The sequence below is a fragment of the Bison bison genome, unplaced genomic scaffold (assembly GCF_000754665.1).
Source record: "Bison bison bison isolate TAMUID 2011002044 unplaced genomic scaffold, Bison_UMD1.0 scf7180017864481, whole genome shotgun sequence".
Lineage (NCBI taxonomy): Eukaryota > Metazoa > Chordata > Mammalia > Artiodactyla > Bovidae > Bison > Bison bison.
Genome location: NW_011495041.1, coordinates 3,145,284 through 3,158,533, shown reverse-complemented (window position 1 = coordinate 3,158,533; position 13,250 = coordinate 3,145,284). Strand labels below are relative to the sequence as shown.

Below are 13,250 nucleotides of genomic sequence, written 5' to 3'. Positions count from 1 at the left end.
CCCTTTGTGTGTGTGGGGTGGGGGCGGTGAGGCCGACAACCACGGGCCCGGGAGGGCGGAGAGAAAGCGAGGGAGGAGGAGAACCGGATGCCACGGCGCCCCTTCGACGTCCGCAGGCCCCGACGGAGACCTGCCCTGCTTTGAGGAGGCCGTGTGGCTATTCCCCCACCCCCCCACCCCCCTACCCCCTTCTTGGCGGGGTCAGTGTCTGGGTCCTGACATGCTGCGGATTCTTGAGTTGCGCAGTTCCGAGGCCTGGCCCGTCCTTGAGATCTCGGGGTTGGCGGGGTGCGGCCGGGCCTTCAGGAATCTCGTGGCATCCGTTATCCTTTTGGGGCTTCCTTTGCAGCTCCAGTGCTCCAGCTCAGGGATCTGCGAACCACGCGCACAGTCTGTGCCGGGTTTGGTGTTTGTACAGCCCTCGAGCTGAGTGGTTCTATCTGTTCAGGTCTTTGTATTTTTATTTTTGTTTTGTTTTAATGTTTGTGTTTAAAGGAAAACACTAGTATGCAACAGTGACCCTTTACAAAAAAGTTTGCTGACACACCCTGCTCTAGGTCATGGTCAGGCTCTGTGGGGACGGAGAAGACGGCCCTGGTCAGACCTCCAAAAAAACCCAGAGATCTAACAGACTCCCTTGTTTGGGGGGTTTTCTAGAGAGCGATATTAATCCTGGGTTGCACGGCAGATTCAGACTCACCGCGTCCGTGCTAAGTCGCTTCAGTCGTGTCCAGCTGTTTGCGACCCCATGGACTGTAACCCGTTAGGATCCTCTGTCCATGGGATTCTCTAGGCAAGAGGAACCGGAGTGTGTTGACGTTTCCTCCTCCAGGGGATCGTCCCAGTCCAGGGATCGAACCCAGCTCTGCTGCATTGCAGGCAGATTCTTGACCCGCTGAGCCGTTAGGGAAGCCCCAGAGTCACTGGCAGAGCTTTTTAAAATAGAGATTCCAGGGCTCAACTCCGGATCAGTTACGTCAGAACTTGGTGCGGTGCAGTCTGAGATTCGGTGTTTTTAAAGCCTCCAAAGTGATTCATGGCGGATTGAGAATTCTGTTGATAGAGGGCAGTGGATGAGGTTCGGGAGTCCAGGGAGAGGAGGGCTAGAGTAATTTCCTTTGCACGGAATTGTCATTTCTGTGCTTGGAGTATTCCTGTAAACATTTTCAGTCATGTGACTTTGAAATTTCTTTACCGGTAGGCCTGTTACTGAGAGGGTATTGGACAAACCTCTGCACGAATCATGTAAAACAAAGTGTACAGAAACACAGTGATAACACTGTGAAGCACAGATGTTGTGAGGAGTGTGAAACATCTTTTCACAGATGTTCTGAAAAGACTGTCCCAGATCTTAGGTTGCCAGTGGGTGGAAAATTGTGCTGGCTTGTTAATCTTGAGGGAGTATTTAAGGTACCAATGAGATTTACAGTGGTTTATGGAAGCATGAGAGGATACGCAAAGTGTCCTATGTGAGATTTATACAAGGAGAACTTAAATATTTGAGCTTAATTTTTTCCTTTTGGTGGTTTCCAAATTTTTCGAAAAGGCTTTTTGACATTAGACTAAACTTTGCTCTTTTCATTTGCCAGACTGTCTTGTCTCTCCTCTTACCTCTCACTAGAGAACCTAAGAAGCCTCTGAGGAATTCTTTCCCTCCTCCACTGAGAGGCAGCTCCTGGTGTCACTTAGATTCAGAAGCCAAACTGTGGAACCTGACGCAACCCGGGCCCCCTTAGTTTTTACGCCTTCCCTGCGCAGCTTGTATGGCTCCCTCTTCTGGGTTCTGAACCTCCGCTTTGGTGGTGCTCTCTGCACCTGATAAAAGACCCTTGGGTATGCAGATGTATTAAACTGTCAGTAAACTATCACCTGTACTTCTTGGCTTATTGAGTGTTTAAAATTTTTGGATTAGTTTCCAGTTTTCAAAAATCGGAAATTTTCACCTTTTAAGTCCAGAGTCTAGCTTGTCTTGAAAATCATCTGGAGAAGGCCCCTGCTGAGCCTTCGTTAGCCTAGAGTGACACTGTGGCCCGTTTCCCTTCCTCCTGCTTCCCTGACCTGTTTCACCCATTTGAGAGAATAGCCCAGTTCCCGCAGGATGTACCAGGCTGCTTACCCTTGAACTTCTCCTGTGCATTACCAGTTGAGTGGGCGTGTGGAAGAGCCTGCGTGTTTGCCTCTCTGTGCTCTTGATAACATGGTGCAGAGAGCACCACCAAAATGGAGGTTCAGAACCCAGAAGAGGGAGCCATACAAGCTGCGCAGGAAAGGTGTAAAAACTAAGGGGGCCCGGGTTTGGGGGATAACGGTCACATTTGGCTTTTTCCAGAATGTTCTATTAAATTTCGGGTTTTTCTTTACCTAGAGGAATCATAGTGTATCTGTCTTCAAAAAGAAATACAAGAGGCAGCAGTCGCCACGCTACTTTCCAGGAGCAGTGGTACCTAGCCAGTGGAAAATCAGATCTTCAAGGCCTAACACGTCTTGTAACTGTCGGCCCTGTCTTTTTAAAAAAACAGAAACACCATCTGCTATTCCTATATGGTGTGGTTGCTGTGTTAGGTTTATTTTAGTTGCTAAGATCTCTCTGTGGCTGTGGAAGTAACTTCTTTGACTTGTCTATGTAGCGTGCAGTACCATTACCCATCACCTTTGCTGGGATTGCAGTGTTTTGTTTTTCTTCACCTGCTTCGGTGTTTTATTGTCCCTTCTTTTTGATCTCAGGAGTGGAAAGGTTATCTAGGTTTCAATGCCTGAAAAGCCTTGAGAAAGCAGTACTTCTGGTTAGACTAGGATCAGCTTCCCAGTGGCAATGAGGAGGATATTCTCTGGCTACAAACCAAAAATATCCATGTGGGAAACTGATAAACGTCCCTCTCCTGGGAGGAGTGGAGAAGAGGGACCATGGGATAGCAAGTTGAGTATTTCCAGGAAACCTTTTTTTTTCTTTTTAAGACAATCTGTGTGTTTGATAATACAGCAGTGTCTGCATGAAGAAGATGCTGAAAAGTGTATGACGTGCAAGCAGTTGGGTTCACAAGTTTGATACGTGCACATATACTTAGCCACACATGAGCACAACCTATTTGAAGTATTTACAAAATAAGCAAGAACTTACTCGTATTACACATGAGTGGTTAAGCAGCTACCTGGGGGTTCATTGCTAGAACGTGGTGGGCCTTTCTAGCCAAAAACCTTGGACACAGGCTTTTGACTCCCGAGTTGCTGTTCTTTTCACTTTTCCTGTGAGTGGTAAAGGTAATTCAGTCGTTTTCTTTGCTCAGAAGCATTTGCCCTCTTTTCAAACTTCTCTCACTTTCCTTTGACTAAAGGGAGATACAGTCGTGGTAACTGGATCCATTACAGGATTGACTGAAGGTGATCATGGATTCCACGTCCATCAGTTTGGAGACAATACACAAGGTGGGTGTTGTCCTGGTGACGAGCGATTCACAGTCACCTCACCTAGTGAGATAAACCTAGTAGTGTGTGTGTGTGTGTGTGTGTGTGTGTGTGGTCTCGCGTGTGCTTAGACGCTCAGTTGTGTCTGATTCTGCAGCCCGTGGACTGTAGCCCTCCAGGCTCTCTGTCCATGGGATTTTTCAGGCAAGAGTACTAGAGTGGTTGCCATTTCCTTCTGCAGGGGATCTTCCCGACCCAGGGATTGAACCCAGTCTTCTGTGTCTCCTGCATTGCAGGTGGATTGTCTATCTGCTGAGCCATCCAGGAAGCCATCCCCACACATTAAAAACTTGCCAACAATTTTTTAAAAAGTCAATAGGACTACTCAAATCAGCCTCAGGGACAAAAATGACTGACTCATGGAATGGAAGGGGGAATTGATGTTTTTATCTTACTATTGGTTGATTATGTAAGAGTCTCAGGTGTTTTTAACAATAGAAAACATTACTGCTACTTTCTGACCTTCTTGGCCTTTGGTCCTTGTGAGCTGGGGGTTGAGGGTGGGTGTGACAGGCAGGGGGTACATTTATCATTACCCTGGAAGAACAGCTCCACAGCTCCAACACAAGAGCCTTAGTTGGGACGGGGTTGGAGGGGAAGGAAGAGACAAACTGATGATGTCCTGTGAAGTGTTGGTGCTGTGGATTGAGTTTGATTTTCTCCATTTGGGATCAGAAGCAAGTTAACAAAATTTATGGATTAAGTTGCTGTATTTGAGTAAACTTAGTCTTTCAACCTTCTGTGATGAGAACTTAATTCATTTTGCTGGAACCTGTTTTTAATGTCCCATAATTTGGTTCCTTTAAATAGTGATTTAAGGGTCAGATGTGATCCACTTCAACAATTATAAAAATTCCTGGGACTAAGAGGTGGTCCAGTGGGTAAGACTCCACCTAGTTCCCAATGCAGGGGGCCTGGGTTGGATGCCTGGTCAGGGAGAGGAGTCCCCACATGCACACCACAACCCAGAGGCCGCATGCTGCTGCCTAAGGACCCTGCGTGCCTCAACTAGAGACCACGTGTGCAGCAGCTGAGACCTGGCACAGCCAAAGGAAAAACATTCCCGCCTCCGGTGGGAGGCGACTGCTGTTTGGCTTCGACTTACTCTGCCACGTCCTGTAACCTGCGTGTCGTCTCCCTGAGTGGGGAGGGTGGGGGCTGTTCACAGCCTTTATCCATCCCCCACCCCACCTGACAGCCATCGAGTGAAGACCCATGTCCTGAAAGAGCCGCCTCCATAGTTGTGGAAATGCTCTTCCCCGGTGCTCAGGAGTGCCATTTTCACAGAGTACAACCTTAAGGCCCAGAGTCGTGCAGGGCAGCAGCCCTTGGACTAGGATGCTGCTTTATATTCCACAAGCACCAAGACCCAGACCGCAGCTGTCTGGCAGTGTGTTGCTGGGGAGACACGTTTTTTGTAGTTGAGGTAACCTGTCGTCTTAGGAAGTAGGATCATAATCATGGGATTTTAATAGAAGGACCATTGAAGTGCAAGTCAGGGCAGAAGCACCCAAGCCCAGAGAATGGTGTTACCTTGACCAGTGTCACACAGTAGTTAGAATTTGTCTCTACTCCCTGCCCTCTGTTGCTGTTGTTACTAGCCCAGAAGTCACATTGTGGGTCAGTACTTTTCTCCAGTTGAGGCTTTTAGCAATGACCAGTTTCGTTTTTAGAATTTATTTTGGAATTGTGATTTATAATTTAGCTGCCTTTTTTTTTTCCTTTTGTGAACAGGCTGTACCAGTGCAGGTCCTCACTTTAATCCTCTGTCCAAAAAACACGGTGGGCCAAAAGATGAAGAGAGGTGAGTGACCTTAATTCTTTTTTGAAATATTAGTGCTGGCTTTGGGCAGGGGTGGTCAGTATGGTTTACTACTTGCAGATTGTATGCTAAGATAATTGCACTTCTGCTTTTGAATTTGTTGCTCCACGTAACGCCTTGCCCCCGAGTACTGGAATGGCATTACTCCCTGGGCTAAGGAATTGACAAATGGGGACACTGCAAACGATTTGGGTTTTGTAGCGTTTATTGAATAAAGAACTAATACAAGTGTCAAAGGGAACTAATACAGGAAATGTCATGAATAACAGTACTGTCAACTACTAGCAAAATTAAAACATCATTGTGAAACTCTGGGAACTTTGTAGATGAAAATTTAATGCTGAAAATTCACTGAGACTCCCCTTATATGTGTTCGTTTTCTGAAAGCCTTTCAGGAAAATATTAAATTTTAAGGACAAGGATTAATTTACGTTTATATCAAAGGGCTAGGGGCATAACTCTTTTAGCCATGCCAAGTATTAATAGGCATAACTCAGTAACTTAGAGTTTACCCTCTTAAGTTTACTTTACCTCTGAGGTTAGGGGTGCACCCCAAGTCTTTCCAGAGTGTTGCTTTATAGACTTGAAGCCTTGCTTGAAGAGCTGTGTGTCTGGAACATCTTGTTAGTTGTTTAATTTGTATGTTTTCAAAGTTTTGTCAGTATGGAAAAGTGGATTCTATTTGATAATACCGTATTGCTCTCTCAAGTCACCCTTATATATCTGACTCATCCATTTTTAATTTAGCTTATGAACTAAAGTTAGATAGACAGAAATCAGTCCTAATCCCTCTGCTTTTTCAATGTTAGGCATGTTGGAGACCTGGGCAATGTGACAGCTGACAAAAACGGTGTTGCCGTCGTGGATATTGTAGATTCTCTGATTTCACTCTCAGGAGAATATTCCATCATTGGCCGCACGATGGTGGTAAGTTTTCATATAATAAGGATATGCATGAAATTTCTTCTAACATATGATCATGTATGTTGTCATGACTTCACGATTGTTAATCCTGGCTTCTAAGCTTCCATATAAATTGTACGTTCTGTTCAGATTAGGAAAAGCAGTTATTTTGTTGGACACTTAACAGTGAAGGTGAATTAATGGTCAAGGTCGGTTAAGACCAGTTTTGCTAAGATGCAGTAATAAAGCAGATTACCTTTGATCAACCCTGGGATTCTTGAGGCAAGAACACGAGTGGGTTGCCATTTTCTTCTCCAGGGCATGAAAGTGGAAAGTGAAAGTGAAGTCGCTCAGTCGTGTCTGACTCTTTGTGATCCCATGGACTGCAGTCCACCAGGCTCCTCCGTCCATGGGATTTCCCAGGCAAGAGCACTGGAGTGGGGTGCCACCGCCTTCTCCAATGGAAACAGAAGCTGTCTTTGGTCTTCAAATGGCCAGGCTTTCTGTCACTACTAGGTTTCCCCCTTGCAGTTAACCAGAGCATTTGAAATCTAAAGTCTGGGGTGGACCTCGGTGCCAGTATTCATTCACGTCTGCAGGTTGTTGTCACTTGCGTAACGTGTGGGAGGCCGTTGCCCCAGGCTATGTAGCCCTGCATCTGGTTCCTACGGAATGCCTCCTGAAGGCTCCCAGAGGACAGCTAACTTTCAGTAGACGCTTCCTATCAGTTCACCCTTTTATCCTTAGAATTAATTTCCTTCTGTAGTTATGAAGCAGAAAAGTCACTTATCAATGTTTGATGTGCTGTGCTTAGTCACTCAGCTGTGTCCGACTCTGTGCCACTGCTGGACTTGCAGCACGCCAGGCTCTGTCCATGGCATTCTCCGGGCAAGAATACTGGGTTGGACTGCCATGCCCTCCTCCAGGGGATCCTCCCAACCCAGGGATCGAACCCAAGTGTCCTGCATTGCAGGCAGATTCTTTACCATCTGAGCCACCAAGTGGTGGCTTAATGTTTTATGAGCAAAATTTAAAAGGCTACTGCTTGAATATTCAAGATATTTTTAGGGCCTCCCTCATAGCTTCAGTTGGTAAAGAATCTGCCTGCAATGCAGGAGACCCGGGTTTGATTCCAGGGTCTGGAAGATCCTCTGGAGAAGGGCATGGCAACCCACTCCAGTATTCTGATTTGAATATTCAAGATATTTTTAGGTTTATCTCTTATTTATGGGTCTGTAGCTAATTAGGCAAAGTTTTTGTAAGTTTATAGTTTTTTTTGGTTCACCTTTCCCCTCAAACCAGTTTGTACTATGAAAGAATGTCTACTCTGATATTACTAAAATTTCTTACGGTAGATTTAGCATGTGGATACTTTGTAACCTAATTCTATGGGTTTCTCGTCTTTTTGAGATAGTACTGCTAACCTAGTGTTTTATGATGTCTGCATCATCAAGAAAAAGCTCTGAATAGTAGTTTCTACTTTTTACTACTAAATATTTATGTATTTTCCTACTAGTAGGATTATTTTAACATGGTATTTTCTAATATTCAGTGGTTCTTAAAAGTCTTTTGGGTATTGTTGAGGAGATGGTAATTGCTTGATAGCCTGAGTTAATTTGTTGTTAAAACTTTTTAAAGGTCCATGAAAAACCAGATGACTTGGGCAGAGGTGGAAATGAAGAAAGTACAAAGACTGGAAACGCTGGAAGTCGTTTGGCCTGTGGTGTAATTGGAATTGCCAAGTAAACATTCCTTGGGACATGGTCTGAGTCCTAGTAACTCATCTGTTATCTTGCTAGTTGTAGAAATTTAATTTGATAAGCATTTAACACTGTAAACTTAAAAAGTGTAATTTGTGTGACTTTTTAAAAATTGCTTTAAGTACCTGTAATGAGAACTGACTTATGATCACTTGAAAGATTTGTATAATTTTATAAAACTCATATGCAATTAAAATGTTTCATTGATCTCTGTATTTTGCCAGACTTAATCACATGTATATTATTTGTCTGAATTTCTTCGATTCTCTCAAGCCTGCAATAAACATTCTCTGTGGCACTGTATTTTGAGCCTGTTGAAGTATTTAAATTGAAATTCTAAATTAACTTGATATTCATACATAGAGCGTGAATTATTACTAAATCTCTTAGTAATATGTTGACGGGTATTAACTATCTTATAGAACTTTTTTTGAAAGTGTTTTTAAATGAGATCATTCAAATGTTAAAATTTTAGTGATTGGTAAAGTTAGCTAAGACTAAGCTGAACTTTAATCTGAGACAAATAGGCCATTCTTTGTTAGCTTTAGGGAAGTTAAGGTGGTAACTTTATTTTAAAAAGTAGCTGTTTACAATTTAAGAGAGCCCTTTAATAACTTAGTGAAATTGTAAATGGCAAGTTACAGCCTTAGCAGAGTAAGATTAATTTACCTACCTGTCAAAATGGCACATACTCCATTTTTATAGACCCATGGCCACTTATTTTTAATAACAGTAGAGTTTGGCACAACCTGCTTTCAGATATGCCCTTTAAAGAAATACATTATACCCACTGTAAGGTGGAAGCAAAGAAATGACTTAGTTGTGGGTTCTGCCTGTTTAAATACAAGAATTTCTACACCCAATTAGTAATTCAAGTCTGTTTCTCTTAAACACGTATGCCTATAGAAGAATGCTTTAAAATGAAGTGTTGATCTTAACACAGGTTTGACTGTGGGTTATAGTTTATTAATTGAAATTTATAGGATATTTGACAGAAGCCAGAAATAAGCAACTGTTTTGGTTGGACTTTAGCCAGTGAAGATCACTTGGAGAGGAAAAGCTAATTTAGAAAAATAAATGTAGTGTATTCAGTTTTAAGTTGGTGATAACAGTATGCTCACAAATTAACATTGGAATTTAAAAACCAACACGAACATTTCATAAGGTAGTTTGTTACATAAATGGACTTGCTTGGGTCTTTAAAGCCTCAAATGTAATTACTACCACTTAATACTTCTGGGGTTTTGTCATGAGCAAATAGGGTGACCTTAATACTTTCAATTGGAAATACTGGACTGTTTCCTTGAAACCCGAACACTAATCAGATGTGTATTTCCAGAAGCGGTTTCAGCTAGGCCTTTTGACACTCAGTGGGCCAACATACACCAGGGTAAGCTTATGACTCAGGTCTACATATGTGAAACGGGATTTTCTCTTATTTTCCAAACGTTGCCCGGGTACATTTCCCCCCACCACCCATTAAGGATCTTGCTGCAGAAAATCAAAACCAAATAAAGCAGCTTGGCCTCGGGATGAGGGTGAAGAAGCTGTACCAGCACACAAACTAGGACAGTTTAGATACATAATTTAAGGAGAAAAGAGCTTCAAGGCCATAAATACTTGGGTTGTGTTAATGGTTGGTCTTTTCCTTGGCACTAGCTCAGCAGCTTTATGTAACCGCTTCTCTGTACTACTTCAGGTACAGGTTTTCCCTTTAAATATCTTCATGTAACAGTTCTTGGATAACTCACAACTGTTCTTCCTAGTTAACCCAATTATTTTAAAGAAGAGCGAGTACTTTGCAGGGGTGAAAAGCTCAGTTTACCTCTGCTCAGTAGGGGAAAAGAGAGGCAACAGGCAAGGGTTATAGAAACAGTGGGGGCTGCATTTAAGTTCTTAAACAGATGAGACAAAAAGCTATTAAAGCTGCAGACACTAACCTTGATTTTCTTTCACCTTTTTGAAAAATTTAATGGGATGGTAAGACAACCAGCCTTCTAAAGAAGTAATACCCAGGCAATAATTTATAGTACAATTGGCAATGTTGGGGTCCAATGTTCCCTTAGCAAAGAATTTTTTTTACCAATTATTTAGGGCAACATTTACCACAAAGCCAATGGGTGGCGGGTGGGGAGGAGAACACCTTGATTGAATCCCAAAACTCAAGCTTTTCAGTTAACATTAAAACCACTAACTTTTGCCTTAAGATTGAAATGCTAAAAATCAAAAATATTACAGATCAAGTGTTTGAAAATAACTACATAAAGATGTCTGTTTCCATCAAATCAACAAGTCTAATTTAGACTAATACAGCATTAACCGCTCAAACTTTGATGAACAGTCCTTTTCCACCTTAATGCAGTGTAGGAAGAATAGCACACGTTAAAAGTTTGTTACGAAAATAGAGTTTATTAAAAACATCCCTATTGTTTTTTGAGGAGCTTTCACCGTTACCTTGTCTTAAATTAAAAAAAAAAAAAAATAGAGAGCACTTCTAATTACGATTTGTAAACTTTTTAAAGTCAAAACTTTTAAAAAGTTACAGCAAAAAGGGTAATATTTATTCATATTTTCAGTATTTTTTTTGTTGTTATTTTGTGACTATTTTTAAATAGAAGGGAAGCAATCAAATTGCTTACAGCTCCCACCAACTACTGCGGGGCTGTGACATAGCGGGAGCAGGTATAATACAGCATCTGTACACCCCAAGCCCTACCCTCCTGTGTTGCTGTCATATCCGACAGATCCCAGTCTCTCTTAACGAGGAGCCTCTGCTGCTGAGCCGGGGTCCTTCTCGGGGTTGACGGATGAGGTAGCCTCAGCAGGTAACTCTTCAGAAGGCTTTGCGACTGCAGGCCCAGGCTCCCCCTTAGGAAGTTCTGAAACAGTGTCTACGTTTCCCGCTTGGCTAATGGGAGGTTCCACGGTCTTGTTACTGCCTGCCCTGTCTGCCACCTCGGGCTTCTCCTTGCCTCGGTTTTCTTCCTTCTCTCTACGAGACTCTCTATCTCTAGAATCTCTCTCTCTGTCTCGATGCCCACTAGAACGTCTATTCCTGTCTTCCAAGTCTCTGTGCCTGTCCCGGTCGGGGCTCCTCCTTCCCCACTCTCTCCTCTCACGGTTACTATTCTCTCGATCATCGTTACGGTTCCCGTACCGTTCCCGGTCATTCTCCACCCTATTTCCAAAGGATCTTCTTCCAAACCTTTCTTGGTCTCTACCTGAATTGAACTGCTGCTGCCTGCTGTCATTTCTGAACGGCTGTGGCTGCTGCTGAGCTGGCGGCGGCTGCTGGGCTGGTGGCGGCTGCTGCGGCGGCGGCTGTGCAGGTGGCTGCTGCTGTTGCTGCTGTTGCTGCTGTGGCGGCGGCTGCCTTCCGTCTCGGTCCTCAGGACCCCCCGGGCCCGGCCCCGGGCCCCCGAGCCCTGGCATCCCGCCAGGCCTGACGAAGGGGCCGTGGGGTGGGAATGGGCCTTTCATTCCATGAGGCGGAGGCATTCCGAAGCCCCCCGGGCCTGGTGGTGGGCCTCGGTGCATCATGTGTGGAGGCATGGGCCGAGGTGGCATCAAGGGAAACCGCTGTAAGTGAGGTGGAGGCATTCCTGGTGGGCGCTGGAGTGGGATCAGGCCAGGTCGGGCACCGAGGAGACCAGTGGACGGGGCCTGGAGCCCAATGACGGGACCTGGTGCAACTCCTTGGGTACCTGATGAGGCAATAAAAATGAGACTGTAAATAAAGCAACACAGAAGACGGCATATTCTATTTTCAGCTGTTTCCTGTGGTGCTTGGAGCAAAATGAAATTCACAATCTTCCAGTGTCATACTGTTTGACAGTCTACCCAGGAGAAACTCAATGTGAAGTCCCAGCAACAATCCATGGCAAGCAGTCCTAAAGATACATCATACAGTTATGTACACACACCTACCTAATACAGGTTGAGGTCCAAATATGTCACATAAGGAGACTAATATACCACATTTTGGAAAAAGTATATCAAAACGTCCTTCCGCACAGCCTTGATTAGCAGCTGTTTTACCACTCAAAATGCTTGAGAAACACAATGTACTATGTCCTAATGAGATAAAGAAATGAACTAGCTGAGCCAACTGAAACTTATTTCAGGTGTACTCTTAGAAATTTTTTACTCTAAGTCTTACTTTGACTTTCTATTAGGAAAAAATGGGGTCAATGACCCAGAAAATCCAGTGAAGAGGGAGGTTTCTTTGAGTCTATGACACTGAAATGCTTTACGTAGTTAACGTGCAGTCATGTGCTCAGTTGCTCAGCCGCTTTGTGACCCCATGGACTATAGCCTGCCAGGCTCCTCGTAGAAGTTTTCAGGCAAGAATACTGGTGGTGGTCCATGAACTGTATAGCCCACTAGGCCCCTCTGTCCATGGGATTTTCCAGTCAAGAATACTGGAGTGGGTTGCCATATCCTTCTCCAGGGGACCTTCCGGACCCCGGAACTGAACCCCAGTCTCGTGCACTGCAGGCAGACTCTTTGTCAACTGGAGTGGGTTGCCATTTTCCTTCTTCAGGGGATCTTCCCAACCCATGGATCGAAAACACTAATGCTTGTAAAAAACAAAGATCAACACAAGAACGGAGAGTTTGTTTTCACAAGTCTCTTTTTAAAGCACAGCATAACATGTAAACTGCTATGCCAAAATGACTGCTGAACTATGCTGAGTGCTCAGCTATTCACCTTCTATTCATTTTCCCAAAGATGGCAAGACTGATAAAAGTTAGTGCTGCTGAAAGTGACAATGACTACCAGTCTTATTTCCTACTTACAGGAGGCATTTTGTTTATGCTTTATTGTAACAGTCAAATTCAACCCATCATGTATGATACAGAAAAGGAGGATTTGTTTCACAACTTAATTAAGTAACAGGTATCATCACCTCTCTCATTTCTCTGCAAATATTAACAATACAACAAGTTACTCGAAAAAGGAAAACGTTCAGGTATTATCAGAAGGTGCCGTCTACTCACATACTGCAGAGATGTCTTTGGCAAGTTGTAGGTTATGACTATCAAGTGGCAATGGTGAGAGAAATGCTTGTGCAACACTGACAGAAAAATAACCTGGAAGCAAACCCAATACTTTTTCATCTTTCCCCCATCCCCAACATCATGTTATTTTATGTTTACAGTTTCAATCACTTCCTCCCACTCACTTTAGCAAACATTTAAGGAAGTCCTACTAAATCCTAACAATAGGTTTTCTGTATACACAATTATTACTAATATGGAAGACAAGAATTTCTACTTCAATTTTTGCTCCTCCGAACATAT

At 43.7% G+C, this 13,250-nt stretch overlaps 2 protein-coding genes across 3 annotated transcripts in view; one reads left to right on the top strand and one right to left on the bottom strand.

The window, feature by feature from the left end:
- Nucleotides 1–8,250, top strand: part of SOD1 (superoxide dismutase 1, soluble) — an 8,950-nt gene extending 700 nt beyond the window's left edge. Inside the window, exons 3-6 of the mRNA XM_010862308.1 lie at nucleotides 3,333–3,423; nucleotides 5,197–5,266; nucleotides 6,094–6,211; nucleotides 7,826–8,250. Coding sequence (XP_010860610.1) covers nucleotides 3,333–3,423; nucleotides 5,197–5,266; nucleotides 6,094–6,211; nucleotides 7,826–7,933 — 387 coding nt within the window. The 3' untranslated portion in view covers nucleotides 7,934–8,250. The remainder of the gene's footprint in view (nucleotides 1–3,332; nucleotides 3,424–5,196; nucleotides 5,267–6,093; nucleotides 6,212–7,825) is intronic.
- Nucleotides 8,168–13,250, bottom strand: part of SCAF4 (SR-related CTD-associated factor 4) — a 43,611-nt gene continuing 38,528 nt past the window's right edge. For both annotated transcript variants that reach the window (XM_010862309.1, XM_010862310.1), the window contains exon 19: nucleotides 8,168–11,651. In XM_010862309.1, coding sequence (XP_010860611.1) covers nucleotides 10,705–11,651 — 947 coding nt within the window. In that variant the 3' untranslated portion in view covers nucleotides 8,168–10,704. The remainder of the gene's footprint in view (nucleotides 11,652–13,250) is intronic.